Source organism: Typopeltis vanoorti, chromosome 19 (assembly GCF_054136105.1).
Source record: "Typopeltis vanoorti isolate ZY-2024b chromosome 19, IOZ_Tvanoo_1.0, whole genome shotgun sequence".
In the NCBI taxonomy this organism is placed as follows: Eukaryota; Metazoa; Arthropoda; class Arachnida; order Uropygi; family Thelyphonidae; genus Typopeltis; species Typopeltis vanoorti.
Genome location: NC_143567.1, coordinates 75,795,035 through 75,812,529, shown reverse-complemented (window position 1 = coordinate 75,812,529; position 17,495 = coordinate 75,795,035). Strand labels below are relative to the sequence as shown.

Genomic DNA, 17,495 nt, shown 5'->3' with positions numbered 1-17,495 from the left:
GTCACACTGCACATCCAGCTAAGCATTCTCATCTCTGCTACTTCCATTCTGCTGATGTTATTTTTCCTCAGGGCCACAGTTTCTATAGCATACGTCATAGCTGGCCTCACTACTGTCCTATAGATTTTGCCTTTCAGATTGATCGGCACCCTCTTATTGCATAACACTCCAGCCATCTCCCTCCAGTTCCTCCAACCCACTTGTATCCTGCATCCCACTTCCTTCTCAGCTCCTCCATCTTCTTCTACTGTTGAACCTAAATATCTAAAGTCCCTCACCTTCCTGATGACATTTCTTTCTGGCTCCAGATCTGTCTCCTGGCTGCTGCCCACTGTGCAACACATATACTCTGTCTTACTTCTGCTCAGTCTCATACCTCTCTCTTCCAGTACTTTTCTCCATCTTTCCAGTTTAGTTCCTGCTTCTTCTCTTGAATCTGCACACAGAAAGATGTCATCTGCATACAACATTGTCCAAGGCGCATCTTCCCTCACCTCCTCCATCACCATCTCCATCACAATGTTAAACAGAAACGGACTTAATGCTGACCCTTGATGCAAGACAATTGTTACTTGAAAACTTTCTGTCTGTCCCAGACAGGTCCGAACACTTGTCTTCACATTTCTGAACATCTCCCGCACCAACCTGACATATTTCTCTGGAACCTTCTCCCTCGGACACCTCCAGACTTCTTGCCTTGGCACTCTATCGTATGTTTTCTCCAGATCAATAAATGCCAGATGTAGCTCCCGTTGTTTCTCTTGAAACTTTTCCATCATCTGCTGTAACCCAAAGATAGCATCTGTTGTTGATCTACCAGGCATGAAGCCAAATTGTTCCTTTGCAATCTCCACCTCATTCCTCAATCTTCCATCAAGAACCCTTTCTAGGATTTTCATTGTGTGGGACATCAACTTTATTCCTCTGTAATTTTTACAGTCTTGTACATCCCCTTTACACTTGTAGATGGGGACAAGAGTACTCTCCCTCCATTCCTCAGGTATATTTTCCTGTTGGCAAACTTTCATGAACAGGTCCCACAGCAGGTCAATTCCCTCTTCCCCCAGTGCCTTCTATGCCTCCACTGGAATCCTGTCGGGGCCCACCGATTTTCCATTCCTCATCCTCTTCATGGCCTCTGTCACTTCCACTCAACTGATGTTCTGCACCATCCCCTCAGAAGGCTGCCCACCTTCTCTGTGAGTCCTTGCATTTTCCTCATTCAAAAGTCCCTCAAAGTATATTCTCGATTTATTTCTTATGTCCACATCCCTCCATAATACTCTTCCTTCAGTGTCTTTGATCTGCCTCACATGTAAGATGTCCTTTGCCGCTTTATTTCTACATTTCGCTAGTTGGTAAATTTTTCTCTGTCCTTCCTTTGTTTCTAATTGATCATACAGATCTTGATATGCCATGGCTTTCGCCTGTGTCACAACCCTCTTGGATTCTTGCTTTCTTTCTTTGATCTGCCTCACATGTAAGAGATGTCCTTTGCTGCTTTATTTCTACATTTCGCTAGTTGGTAAATTTTTCTCTGCCCTTCCTTTGTTTCTAATTGATCATACAGATCTTGATATGCCATGGCCTTCGCCTGTGCCACAACTCTCTTGGCTTCTTGCTTTCTCTCTCTTTAGACCTCTCTATTCTCTTCCACTCTTGACTCATCCCACTTCTGCTTTGCCTTCCTCTTAGCTGTCACTGCCACTTGTACATTATTATTCCACCACCAACCCTCCTTCTTCTCTCTAATCTTTCCAGATATCTCACCAAGCACCTTGATTGCACAGCTCAGGATTACTTTTGAATTATGTTTCCACCAATCTTGTACACTTTCCAGTCCATCTGAAATCCTCTCTAACACCCTATCCCTAAAACGATTCCTCACACTCTCTTCTTTTAAGCGAAACCACTTAATTGTCTTCATCCCATGGCTTCTAGAGGTTCTTATCTTCGATCTTATTTTAAAGTCTGCGAACAGCAGTCAGTGTTGCTGTGCCACTTGATCTGTTGGAATTACTTTACAATTTCTCACAACCTTAAGATGTTTTCTTCTAGTCAAAATGTAGTCAATTTGTGAACTGTTGTTACCACTCTTAAATGTTATCAAATGTTCTTCCCTCTTGTAGAAAAAACGAGTTCACAATTGCCAGATCAAACGCTACTGCAAAGTCCACAACCCTCTCTCTCCTTCCTGGTTCATTATTCCCACTCCGTGGCCAGCATGCACCCTTTCACAGTCTCTATTCTGTCTCCCTATGTGTCCGTTCAAATCTCCTCCGACAATCACCATCTCGTTTTCTTCATCTAACACATTCCAGAACTCATCTTTCTCCTCTGCTGTACAGCCAACTTGCAGGGCATATACACATAGTACGACCACCCTCTCTTCTCCAAGACCCAATTTCATTTGCATGATCCTGTCGTTCTTTTTACCCACTTCCAGTACTTCGCCCTTCATTCTGCCACACACCACAATTCCTACACCATTTCTTCCCTCGTTATTCGCTCCAGAGTAGAACAATTTATATCCATCTCCCAGTTCCTTTGCCTTTCCCTCCTTCCACCTTGTCTCCTGCACAAATAAAATGTCCAACTTCCTCATCATGTCTGCCACCTCTCTTTCCCTTCCAGTCATGCTTCCAACATTTAGTGTTCCCACTCGCAACATCCTCTCCACCTGCTGGGCTCGCTTCTTTAACTGCACCCACCCTTGATGCAGTAGCCCTCATCCACTTCTCACAGCTGTGGGGCGATGAGGCTGCACATCGCTTAAGGGGTACGCCCTAGCCCTTATATCATTTTCTCTTTGACTCATATCATAGCTAGAGCTGGCAGTGAAGTTTTATGACCGGATGCCTTTCCTGACATCAACCCTCACCATTTATCCTGGCTTGGGACTGGCACTTATTGAGGCTAGCTTGCCTCCTTCGGTGGCTGCATAAGTGAAATGACTTAGCAAGATAGGAAAGATTCAGAGGAGAGAGAGAGAGAGAGAGACAGTATTAATTATGAAAAATTTCATTATATAGTTTTTGGATGTGTGGAGTGAGTTTGAGGGCAGATTGGATTTTGTATAAGAGGGATGGCCTACACCTGAATATGTTTGGTATTAGGAGTCTTGAAAACTAATAATGGTATGAGACCTAACACACACAAACAGAGTCAAGGAAACTAAATTATAAAGGGAAGAATGGTAATATAAGTGTAAGAGCGACAATATTATATAACTGTGTTAATGATGGGAATGGGCTTTGTCATGGAAATGATGACGAGGAGAGAATGATTTCGACTTTGTGTTCGTCCAGTTCAGACCCATCAAATGTGTGCAAAGATGTCGACATGTATAAGGCACTAGTGAAGAATAAAGATCTGAAGTTGTCCAAGTGTTTCATGAAGACTGCAGACAAGAGTATACAAAAGAAGAAATAGGTAGATTATTATGTCTGTACATGAATGCTAGGAGTATCAGAAACAAAGGGGTAGAGTTTGTTGACTTAGTCAATATGTTGGGATCTCAGATTGTAGGCATTAGTGAGACCTGGCTATCAGAATCAGACATACTAACTGGTATCGAATGTAAAGGGTATAGTATTTTTAGGAAAGATAGAGAGGATAGGAGAGGAGAGGGCATGCTGCTAATGATATCACATGACTTGAATCCAGTTAGAGTTGAGACCTATGACAGTATTTCATGTGGCAGTGAGTTTGAATCCATCTAATGTGAGGTGGAATCTAACAAGATCAATTATAGAGTGGGATGTTACAGACCTGGTGGATCAGTTGCAAGTGATGAAAAAATGCATTACCAAATAGAAAAGATGAGCGCGAAAAGAGTAACCATATTGGAGACTTTAATTATCCAAATACTGATTGGGTAGCAGTAGAATCTCATGAAAGTAATGAAAATGCATTTATTGAACTGTTATGGGACAACAGTTATACGACAAGTAGTATACGAGGGATGTGAGTCTGCAAGATTTAAGGTAATCAGTGGTACCACAACAATCAGTCCTTGGTTCACTGTTATTCAAATCTGTACATTAATGATATTGGGAAGGATTTGACAAGTGACATACAGCTATTTGCTGATGATGCAAAGATAGATAGGGTAATCAGGAATGCTGATATGCAGTACTTGCAGAATGATTCGAATAGGCTAGAATTGTGGGCATTGGAAAATGGATGTCAGTAAATGATAAGTCATTCACTTCAGCATGATTAGATATCCAATGTTCATATTATATTGGTGAGATTATGCTAGAAGAAACTGATGAGGCTAGGGATCTTGGAGTGTTAGTAGATAGGAAGTTGAAGTTCAGGGACATGTAGCAAAGACTGCAAATACAACTCAAAAGATAACTGCAATGCTGAAACGAACATTCACATGTAAAGATAAGGATGTCATGTTGCCTCTTTTCGGGGCCTTGATAAGACCTCACTTGGACTATTGTGCACAGGTCTGGTCTCCTGATTTCTGTTGTGATTCTGATATATTGGAGAGAGCGCAAAAGTGTTAAAAATGATATCAGGATTGTGGAATACTGATTATTAAGACAGATCGAGGATTTGTAAACTGCAGACACTACCAAACAGGAGAAAGATGGGTAATATGATAAGACGCAGACTTACAAACTTCCGAATGGGTCACACAGGATTTTAATTGATTGATTTTTTCAATTTATAGAGCATGGGGAAAGGACAATAGAGCATCCTTGGAAGCTGAGAATGAATGCTGCTAAGAAGGGGGTGAGGGCTAGATTTTTCTCTCATAGGGTTGTGCGTGATTGGAATGGATTGCCATTGAATGTTGTGTGTGTGTGTGTGTGTGTGTGTAAGCAGTGTGAATGAATTCAAGAATAAGTATGATAGCCTGGTGTGTGTAGTATGTGGTCTCCCTCAATGAGTCCTTGACTCCATGGAGATCTCTCTTAATAATAATAATACAACAGCTGTTGCTACAAAATTAACATCAACTTTGATAAATAACATATGTTTAGGTTTCAAGAATAGAAAATAATATAATGAATAGAAAAACACTGAATTTAGGTTTGAGTGTTTTTTTTTCTTCATTATTTACATCTGCTAATTGGAATTCAGTTTCACTTGTTTGCAAGACATTCAAGAATTATTCTTTTAACATAGCAAATATTCGTTTAGAATGGATGAAAGCTATTGTCCATTAACTATTGATGGCATCCAGAGGTGATAGGCAAAGCAAGGAGGAATGGGGGGGAAGGACTTGCCCAGTTGTGAACAATTTCTTTCCACTACTTTTCAAAACTGAATATACATAATTATATAGTTTTGCAGACTTACATATCTACAGTGTATTTCTCTCATCGTGTTGCCTCATTGTCTGCACGCTGTTTGTATATCTCATGAAGGACACTTAAGGCACATACATATGATGCTTGTAGACAAACTAAGCATCAACTTACTTTGTCCAAAGTGTTGTTTAGGCAATCCAGAAAAGATATAAACCAAGTTTGAAATGAAAATAACTTTGGCTTGCCATGTTTCAGGAAGATCCTACATCTTCCGATGTTGTCAAAATTATATAGTATGGTAAATAAATGGAAGCGAGCCATGATGTAGCTATGCCATATGATGCTGGTTACAAGTCTGGATAAATAGGTGAGGGTTAAGTGAAGAGCTAGCAACCAATCAGGACCATAGAAATATCTGATCAAAATGTAATACTAAATGAAGACAAACTGTTGAGAATGACATCCCCTAGAGAAAGCTCTTATGGGGAAACTAGGCGAGGAAGGATAAAGTCAAACAAGCTTTAGAGTGAAATCTGCAAGGAAATAGGTAGACCAAAGTTGAGGTGGCAGAGAGGAGTAGAAGACCTCAGAAAGATTGGAAAGATCTGGAGACAGATAAAGAGAGAAGCACAAAGCAGTCAGATGGTGATCCATGGTCAAGGTCCTATGCCCCCCAGTGGAGTGAAGAGTAATAAGTAAGTAAATAAACAGAAGGAGGTAAGATGTGTTGCAGTTTCACAATAAAGAAGTAATGCTTAGGGCTTGATCAGAATTATGGCCTAAGCAACTAAGATTTTGATACCAATATGTTATGTCTATCAATTGCATGATTTGCCTCTGATGATTTGTTTTATAGGATTAAAAAATCTTCTCCCCTTTGCATGAGAACAACTAACTGCCCTTAAGTTAAAAACCTTTGTGAAAGTTCATGTCCTAATAAAGGATTTGAACCAAGTCCTTCCAACAAAGGACAAATTGTGTTGGTCTTGAAACTGTGCTCTGGAGGTACTCATCTTCAAAAGAATTACTGACTACAAAAAGAGAGTAGCTGTAACAGTAGTTAATGAACTACATTAGTGGCATGCTAAGAATACACAATTACTTTACCTGCAGATCTAAGATGATTTAAAGATGCCAGCATTCGAATCATGAAAGATGCAGGAACTGTTATGGTATCTTTAGTCTCCTCCAACATTACTTCATTTCTCTCTACAATCTATAAAATAAAAAGAGACTACACAATTTTTAATAAACTACTTTAAATATTAATAGAATAAAGAGATACTCTATATCATTTTAGAAATGCACTCTATAATGTGTCCATCATGTTCTATTTTTCTTGTTTTACCTCAGCTGTGTTAATACTACTCATGAATAAATGGATATGCATGCATGCATCTGGTGACAATATATCTCAGAAAATTCACATTAAAAAAATAACAATATATTTGGAATCATATGAAAAATAACAATATATTTGGAATCATATGGTCATAATACTTTGATTTTTGAGCACTTACCTATCTTGATAAATACTGATTCAGGAAGATCAAGAGTTTTAGTTCTGATAATTTCATCAGTGGATATAATTGTTAGTGGATTTCACACTTCACTCCAGTTGGTGAGCGTGATCATGAAGTGATCACCTGGGTTGTGACCACCAATATGAAGACTTCAACGAGGAAAGGATATATGTGGAAGTACAAGGCTGAAAGTAAGACTTGATGACGTACCACCAGGTGTATTTATTAAGGGAATGTTCCAAGGAGAGCATCAGCCTTGGCCTACCTGTTTAACAAGAGTCTTGCAACAGTACAAGTCCCAAAGGAGTGGAATGAAGGCAAAATTGTTCCATTTCACAAGGTTGGTGATAAGGCCAAGGCAGCAAATTATAGGTCAATCTGTATGTCTATAGTTATAGTTAAGATATTGGAGAAGTTTGTGAGAGATAGGATACAAAAGTGGATCAATAACAATGGTATTCTTTGTGCTTGTCAGCATGGGTTTGTTAAAGGAGGTCATGTTTTACAAATTTGCTTATGTGCTACCTGGGTGGTCTGAAAAAGTTCTTGGCCTAACAATGAAAAAACGAATTTATATTTTCAAAATTATTTTTATTTTTCAACATAATCTCCCTTAAGACTAATACATTTATTCCAGCGATGCTCCAGCGCCATTATCCCATTCCTGTAGTGGTTGTCAATAAGATCTGCAAAATCCCCCTCTACAGCTGCAATTACCTCTTGATTCGAAGAAAAAAGCTGACCAACGAGGAAGAGTTTTAGTTTTGGGAAAAGATAGAAGTCAGAGGGAACCAAATCTGGGGAATAGAGGATGTTCCAACAATTCATAGTGCAGATCCCTTAATTTTCATATTGCCAAAACACCTTTGTGGGCAGGTGCACTGTCCTGATGAAAGATGATATTTTTATTCTGCAAAGCAGGTCTTTTCTCACAAATTTTTTCATCTAGTCTGGTTAAAAGATCAGAATAATATTTCCTGGTTATTGTTTTACCCTTTTCAAGATAATTAATTTAAAAAATGCCTTTAGCATTCCAAAACACCCATGCCATGACCTTGACTGCTGATGGAACCGACTTCGTCTTCTTTGACGCTAAAAAGGTTTTTCAGCGTCTTCTTGAATGAACAACCGGCATCTGTCCACTGTTTTGACTGCTGTTTGGATTCTGGTGTGCAATGGTGAATCCAAGTCTCATCCATAGTAATAAATCGACACACAAAATCAGTTTTATTCTTGTTAAAATGCTTCAAGCACTATTCAGAGATTTTCATAAGAGTGCGTTTTTGATTCTGCTGTGAGCAAGCGTGACAGCTATCTTGCACAAAACTTTTTCATTTGCAATTCTTCGTGCAAAATATATCCTACACGTTCTTTTGAAATGCCTACAGTCTCAGCAATTTCACACACTTTGACTAGCTGGTCATCCAGTACCATATCATGCACTTGATCAATGATTTCTAGTATTGTTACACTTTTTGGACATCCTTCACATGGATTATCTTCAAGGCTGGTACGACCACGTTTAAACTCGGCAGTCCATTTCTTAATTGTCGAAAATGAAGGAGAAGAGTGCCCATAAACTTTTTTTGAACTTCGAATGAATTTCTTTTGGTGTTAAACCTTCTTTTATACAGAATTTCATAACCACATGATACTCAATTTTATCCATTTCAAGGGATACAGACAAGACTTTTGCTTCAGACAGCTGTATAAAACAAACTACTTGATAGAATGATTTGCAATTTCACATGAATTCTTATGACAGATGTACCAACTTAGAAAAAAAAAATCTTGCCAATAGTGTTGCCATCTATGGTCAAGGCCAAGAACTTTTCAGACCACCCTTGTATAACAAGGTGACGAATGTATTGTACAAGGAGATGCATATACAGTGGTATACTTAGATTTTGCAAGGCTTCTGATAGATTGATACACCACAAGTTGGTTACTAAACTGAAGCAGATGGGATAGGATAATCGACTAGTGAGTTACATAAGTGGCTGGCTATTGGATAGGTGTCAGCAAGTTGTGTATTGGGGGTAGGGGCAGCACTATCTCAAAAGAGAAAAGTGACTAGTGCCACAGGAGTGGTCTGTTTTGGACTATTGTTATTTAATTTGTATATTAATGATGTTGGGATAAACTGAAGTGGTTATATACAACTATTTGCAAAACTGGGCAGAGTGATGAGTAAAAAAGCAGATGTTGTGGCTGGGCAACAGATTTGAAGACAACTTCACAACAAATTGTGAATACATCACATTATATTATCGCAATGATGCGAAGGACCTTAACTTGTAGAAATAAAGAGGTTCTAGTTCCACTGCAGCATATGGATTATTGCATGCAGATTTGGTACCCTGGCTTTCATGATGAGGATATATTGGAAAGAGTCCAAAGAAGACTGACTAAGGTTGTAACTGGTCTTTGAGATGTGGGATACGAGGACAGATTGAGGGAATGCAGTTTGCAAAGCCTTGTGAATAGGAGGAAGAGAGGGGATATGACTGAGACATTTAAGTTGGTAAAGGGTTATTGCAAGGTTAATGTGGAAGAAATTTTAATCGGAAGCTCTATAAGGAGGGTGTGAGCAGGGGCATAAGGAGTAGGTTCTTTGCATGGAGAGTGGTTGGTCAGTGGAATGTGTAGTCTGACATTGTGGTGAATGCAGATACATTGAGTGAATTTAAAACATGGCTTGATGGGCTTGTGTGTAACAGTGTTTGCTCCCATGATGAGTTTTTTTTAACTCCATGGAGGTGTGGTGTTAATAATAATAATCATAATAATATAGCAAAGAAGTAAGTTTTATATCTCCAATTCTGACATTATTTAAAGCCAATTTTTTCATAATGTGATCCATATATAAAGTATTCTTATTATTTTCCTAAGGACCAGCACCATTGTTTCTCAGTTCAGGAAAGTTGGCCAACAACGGACAAGCTGGAAGATCAGCTGATATGTGTTTGGAAGAACATAATGAAAATACATCTGTATTCCTAACAGTGGATGGTCAGGTCTAGCAGACCATATCTTGGACAACGGACAGGATAAATAAGGTGGTGGTGGGTGGGGGGGATGTTTCATCATAAGTTCAAAAGGTACAGGGTTTTTTAAATTCTGCAGCCATCCTTAAAACACCTAATTTAAAAAAATATGGATGTGTTCAACTTCTAAAAATATGGGAAACAGTAATTCTTGGGCATCCCAAATTACAAATCAGGCTTCATACTAGTGCCAAAGAGTCAAAGGTAGCAAGAATATCAAGCAAGCATTCAAAATATTTAAATGCTTGCTTCGACATTCATTTATTATTCATTCAGTATTCTTATTCAATTATTTTATTTACATTGCCATCTTTATCTTTGAAAATGCCTCATTTAATGAGAGGCAAAATAATGGATTAAAACATTCAATATTTTTACTTTTGATCAAAAAACCCCATTAAAATTAACAATCCTGGTGTTTAGGTTTATATGATGATTATCATGCACAATGATATTTCAGGAAACTGACAACATAGAGTTAAATAATAAATAGCAATTTAATTATTTCTTCCTGTAATCTGTCAAAGTTATATTGGCATCTTCAGGGATTAATACACTCATCAAACACATGCATGCAAGCATACTTCAGTAAAAGAGAAAAGCAAGAGAAATACAGGCAACCCTAAAGTTCTATAACTATGCAGCCTATTGACTTTGGTTGGGTCTTCTTGGTCATTGAGCTGAATGTCTGTACATGAGGGTCTCCCATATGAGAGGCAGTTTGATGCAATCAATTTGCATTAAACTTGATGAGAGCTGCAGCAAATTGAAGGAAAACCCTCTCAAGTTTGAACTTGCTTCGGTGGGGTAAGGTGGCATTTTACCAACAGATCTTGTGATAGGTATCCAGGGCATGGTCTGCCAATCCTGACAGCTATAATGGTGAAACTGGATGTAGTGCTGGTGTTCTGATATTCAGATTTTGGCTGTCCTGCCTGTTTGGCCATCATAATATGAACAATTGCAACTGTAGGATACTGTGATACACTGCAGGTAAATCCAGAGGTTGTAGTTGGTCTTTGGGAGATTAGATAAGGGATACTAGTTTTCTGTATGGTTTTTAATTGGTCAGAACATTGTGTTTTTTTAAGATTTTGGTTACCTTTTTGAGAGGCCATAAACATAAGGAATGGTGATCGATTTGCGGTAATATGTTTAGAAGGGGTGGGACGGTGGCATGGGTATTGGGTGTTAGTATTCTTTTTATCTGTTGGGGCTGTAGCCATTGGCTAAAAAGGTGTTTTTTTATGTGGTTGAGTTCTGTGGTGAATGCAGTGTTGAGCTATCTGAGAAAATTAATTTTGCCTGGTGGGTTTTTACAGTGTCATATTGTTAGGGGGAGAGTTGATGTGACTGTTGATGAATGCATTTACCTGTGTGTGTGTGGGGGGGGGGATAATTTACTGTAGATGGTGAAGGCAAAAGATCCATTTGGTTGTCTTGCAACAAGGATGCCTAGAAAGGGAGACTGTTGTGTTACTTTCTATTTTTGTTGTAAATTAGATTCTCTGGATTCTTTCTAAAAATACGAATTCAGGCTATTTCATTTAGCAAGGAAAACTCTACAAAAAAACAGAGGGCACAGCTGTGGACTCCCTGTATTTCCTTCCTTGGCAAACTATTTTCTACAGAAACATTTGAAAAGAATGCCTTAAATTCTGCCCCATCAAACCTACTATTTGGCCACATGGACTGGACATCTCAGAACCTTTTCTATCCCATTTGACCAGCTAACATCCAAGGATCCAATTTATAACAGATATAGAAAATAACAACAGTCTGCCCATCCTATAGACCTTAGTTACAAGACAACCAAATGGATCTTTGGCCCCTTCAGTCTCCCCCCCCACAGGTAAATACATTCATCACCCCCCCACCACCACCAACAACAACACAGCACAAAAACCCTTGTCCATCAGGCATATTAATTTGCTCATATAACTCTCAATACTGCACTCACCACAGAACTCAACAACACACATTTTTTAACCAATGGCTATACCCCACTCACCAGATAAAAATAATATTAATGCCCTATACCCATGTTACCCTGCCACTCTTCCAAATAGGTTATTGCAAATCCATCGCCATTTCTTATATTCATGGCATCTCAGAACAGGTGGCCAAGATCTTAAAAAAGCACAATCTTGTTCTTTATTTAGCACAAGATCAAATACAACCTCTGGATTTATCAAGCCGCATTACTATATCAAAGTAAGTTCAAATTTGAGAGGGAATTTCCTTGAATCTTCTGCAACTCTCACAAATTATCCCAACCTGAACAAAGATGGTTGATCAAACTGCCTCATATATGGGAAAACCTCATGTATAGCCATCGAGCCCAATTACCAAGAAGAACCAACAAAGCCAATAAGTGGTTTAGTTATAAGACTTTAGGGTTGCTTGTATTTCTATTGCTTCTTGATTGATTCACCTACTTACCACACAGCCAAATACTTAGCAAAAACCTATTGAAATCACATATAGGCAAATCTCGTTCTTTTTTTTAAAAAAATGTGTCAGGTTTCTTAGACAAATTAAAAAATGTCCCATATAACCTACTGATCTTATGGTGAGGTTCGATGTAGAATCCCTATTCACCAACGTTCCTTTCAAAGAGACTTTACAACTATTTACTAATATTTTCCCACAAGATATAGTAAAACTGTCGAATTTGTGATGCATTCCAGATATTTCTTGTGTCAAAACAAATTCTATAACCAAGTAGAAGGAATTGCTATGGGAAGTCTACTCTCCCCTGCTTTAGCCAACTTTTATTTAGAGCATTTAGAAGACATCCTCTTTTCATCTATACATCCTCAACCTTCATTTTGGATTAGATATATAGACGACATTTTTGCTGTGGCCTCACAATATAGATTCCTTACCTACTTTTTTAGCTAAAATCAATACATTACATCCTCATAAGAAATTCACTATGGAAATTGAAAGAGACAACACATTATCCTTTTTAGACATTCTTCTCATCTGCTCACCATCAAGTAATTTGTTGGATGATACATCACCAATAACCTGCACATCATCCTTCTCAAAAGACTGGAATCATAAAATGTTTAATTCGATGAGCTAGAATTAACTGTTCAACTCTCCATCATTTACAGAAAGAACTGTCTACTATCAGACAATATATGAAATTAAATGGCTTCTCTGAAAGAACTACACAACATCTGCTTGACTCTTATAAACCCAATCAAAACAACAAAGAATCAATATGTTGAGTTCCAATATCATACATCTCTGGCATTTCAGAGCCTATTTCAAGAATGCTGAGGAAATATGATTTAGTAGCTATTTATACTCCCATCAATAAACTATCCTTGTATTTTTCATCATCTAAAGATAAACGCTCAACTATGTCTCTTCCTGGTGTATACAAAGTTCCATGCCAGCTTTCCTACTTTGGACAAACCACATGTTCAATAGAAAAAAGAATACAAGAACATCAATCTTATATTCTTCACAACAAATTCGATACGTCTGGATTGATGCAACATGGAATAGAGGCAGACCACAACATTCTCTGGTCTAAAACTCACCTTTTATACAAATTTATGTCAATATAAATTCAAACGCCTATTCAAAGAGGAGTGCTGAGGCCTTACTTCACCACCCTTGAATCAGAATCACTGCCTATCCTTCAAGTAATCTTTCAAAAATATGGGAAAGGTTGATCCGAAGAACACATTATTTTTTATTTTTATTTTTTTAAATTAAGGCCAATAATGATGTTTTCAAAGACAGAAGTTCCTAAGAAACCATCTGGATAGATACTACATCTATCTAATGATCTGTTTAATATGATATACGTGTGAAGAGGCTTAAGTGCTGTGAGGGCATCATGTTGGAGTCTTAATGGATTTTTTACAACACTCAAAAAGAATTAAAATAGAATTTAATACTTCCTATATTTCGTCCCAGTCACTAGGACATCTACGGGGATTACAAAAACAATTAATGTAACATATACACTAATAACAAACAATACTAAGCCCAACCACGTGGGTGACACTAAAGTCCTATCTAGGTAGAGCGCCCTCTAAGAGCAGTAGTAGGTGGACTGGAATGTAAGGTGGGAACTCTGGTGATGAGTGTTTCCCAAATCTTCGGAAGCTTAATGCAACCATATTTATTGAGATTTGGTTGGTTTTTGAGAGCTGCTGCTGCTTCTAAGAAAAGTCTCTCTTTCTTGAATTTGCTGTGGTGGAGCATGGTGGTTTTCTTCCATGATACCCTGTGGGTGGTGTCCAAAGCATGGTCAGCCAAGCCTGAATGGCCATAGTTGTGTTTGAAGATGTAAGACTTGTGTTCCTCTAGACGGATGGATGCTGATCTGCCTGTCTGTCCAAAGTATGCCAGCTTACAGGAACAGGGTACTTTGTAAACTCCGGGCAGAGAGAGAGGAGGGAGCTGATCTTTTGTAGAATGGATAAGGGTAGCAAGTTTGCGGTGGGGCTTATATGTTGTGTGTAGGTTGTACTGTTTTAGTATCTTGGCTATTTTTTCGGATGTGCCACGGATGTAGGGTATGGTGATGGCATTTTTAAAATCTTGTTGACGAGAAGGACGGGGAATGGAGGAGGAGTTGATTATTTTTTTGATACTGTGATCGCTGTAGCCATTGGAGAGGAAAGTGCTGTGTATGTGGTTAAGCTCAGTAGTGAGGGCAGTTCCACTGGAACAAAGATTGTGGGCTCTCTTGGTAAGAGCTTTAATGATGCCATATTGTTGAGAGGGGTGGTGGTGGGAGAGTTTGTGAATGTATCTGCCTGTGTGTGTGGGTTTTCTGTATACGGTGAAGGTAAGTGTATCATTAGGCAGGCGTGTGACTAAGGTGTCTAGGAAGGGTAAACAATTGTTCTTTTCCTTTTCCATAGTGAACTGGATTCTTGGATGTAGACTATTGAGATGACTGAGGAAGGAGTCTAACGTGTCTGGGCCATGAGGCCAAATAGAGAACACATCATCTACATATCTTAGCCAGATAGAAGGTTTGAGTGGGGCTGAGTCTATGGCTCGTTTTTCAAAATCTTCGAAAAACGAAGATTTCGAAAAATGGCAGAAAATAATCAACTCCTCCCCCATTCCCCGTCAACAAGATTTTAAAAATGCCATCACCATACCCTACATCCGTGGCACATCCGAAAAAATAGCCAAGATACTAAAACAGTACAACCTACACACAGCATATAAGCCCCATTGCAAACTTGCTACCCTTATCCATTCTACGAAAGATCAGTTCCCTCCTCTCTCTCTGCCCGGAGTTTACAAAGTACCCTGTTCCTGTAAGCTGGCGTACTTTGGACAGACAGGCAGATCAGCATCCATCCATCTAGAGGAACAAGTCTTACATCTTCAAACACAACTATGGCCATTCAGGCTTGGCTGACCATGCTTTGGACACCACCCACAGGGTATCATGGAAGAAAACCACCATGCTCCACCACAGCAAATTCAAGAAAGAGAGACTTTTCTTAGAAGCAGCAGCAGCTCTCAAAAACCAACCAAATCTCAATAAATATGGTTGCATTAAGCTTCCGAAGATTTGGGAAACACTCATCACCAGAGTTCCCACCCTACATTCCAGTCCACCTACTACTGCTCTTAGAGGGCGCTCTACCTAGATAGGACTTTAGTGTCACCCACGTGGTTGGGCTTAGTATTGTTTGTTATTTGTGTATATGTTACATTAATTGTTTTTGTAATCCCCGTAGATGTCCTAGTGACTAGGACGAAATATAGGAAGTATTAAATTTTATTTTAATTCTTTTTGAGTGTTGTAAAAAATCCATTAAGCCTCCAACATGATAATATGATATAAATAAAGTTTTTATATAATAATATAAATTATATAATTATTTATACAATTTATTTTACACTTTATGATTAACCTTTTCTTCAGTGAAAGCATAACAATATTAGTAAACACTACTAGCGATTTAACATCATGCAGCCTATTTTGAATAAATTCAGAGCCTATTTCTGGTACTATTTTGAATAAATAGTACCAAAATAGTCTGGTGCTATTTTGAATAAATCAATGTTTGCATTCTACCTTGTAAAAAACTGTTGTTTAGGCCACTGATGATAGTTTGTTAATTTCAAACTGAAATATTTGGAGATATATTTAATAAAAATTACTTTTCCTTGTTAACACAAGAATATTTTAATGTTTGCCAAACAACTGTTCGATTCCTACAATCCAATCTAGAACAACAAAGAATCAATACGTCGAGTTCCAATTCCATATATTTCCGGGACTTCAGAACCAATTTCAAGAATTCTGAAGAAATATGATTTAACAGCCACTTATATCCCTATTAACAAAATATCCACCTATTTCCCCTCTTCTGAAGATAAACGCTCAACTATGTTTCTGCCTGGTGTATATCAAGTTCCTTGTAACTGCAATCTGTCCTACTTTGGACAAGCAAGACACTCTACAGCAAAAAGAATTCAAGAACATCAATCATACATTCTGCACAACAAATCCGATAAGCCTGGGTGGTATGTATTGACGAGATTTGACTTCCTTGGAAAATTGCAAAACTGCATGACACACAATTCCTTACCTGTGGAATGTCACAGCTCAACCAACTGGAAATATGGATAATCCTTAGTTTTTGAATGAATCCATTTTTAGAAGGGGCTCTTTCCTTTTTAACGGTCTGTTTTTTAACATTGAAGTCTATGGGAGACCGCTGTGCACGCTGTGATGCGTTAGCAGGTGCCTCGTGTGCAAGAGGAAGTGACGTCCCCAGAAAGGGGGAGATGTTACATCAGGCAGACGTCATCACAGTGACAAACCGATCTGTAGAGGAGAATAGCGTCTCACTGGTGGAATAATTGCACCCACCGATTTTGAAATGGATATTCCTTTACCAGAGGAACTGAACGTACGTAGGATATAAAGAAAACAGCTATAACATAAATAAGAGGCATTTTTGCTAGATGTCACCACATATGAAACCTGTTAGTGAAGCTCACGTATCTTTCGTAATATTATGGGCGCTAGAAGGGAATATGCGAAGGAACTAAATATATTCCATGCACGATGCAATGTTGTCAGTTGTATAGTAGTCGATACCATCAATAAAACACTTCACAAAGACAAGCAGCACTCAGGAGGATATAAATAAAACCACCATACCAGAAATGAAGTAAAAAATCAGTTGGGCATTCGTTTCGTGTTTGCTATCACAACACATATGCTACACATCACGACTCCATATTTTTTGCTACTGTTACGGTACCGTCGCTGGTGGAAAAATGCAGCCGAACATCGTATTCGCCATACACATAGAACGTCGGTACGATTGTTGGATGTCGTGGGTTGTATGGTAGCATCAGTTTCCATACAATGGACAATTCCAAAAAAAAAAAAAAAAAAAACACATATAGATCCAAACGTAACCAATACAAGCAGCACATACTATGTAAGAGAGGACAAACTTAGATTTTTTTACAAAACGAATGCGCACATATCACGAACAGCAACTAACTCCTTACAGCTGGCAACCACGTGGATGAAGATGGCCAGTAAATACAATAGCTGTGGTAAGATGGCGCTTTGGGTCATCGTTTTTGCAGGCGATTTGTAGGGCAGCATTTACAGAGCGATGAACATGAGATAGTGT

General features: G+C 38.5%; 1 protein-coding gene across 3 annotated transcripts in view; it reads right to left on the bottom strand.

The window, feature by feature from the left end:
- Positions 1-17,495, bottom strand: part of LOC150096255 (DDB1- and CUL4-associated factor 6-like) — a 443,059-nt gene that overhangs the window by 7,204 nt on the left and 418,360 nt on the right. For 2 of the 3 annotated variants that reach the window (XM_090409213.1, XM_090409212.1), the window contains exon 17: positions 6,378-6,486. In XM_090409213.1, the coding sequence (XP_090265339.1) occupies positions 6,378-6,486 (109 nt within the window). Of the gene's footprint in view, positions 1-6,374; positions 6,505-17,495 lie in introns of those variants that run through there. The other variant, XM_090409214.1, reaches the window with a different exon arrangement.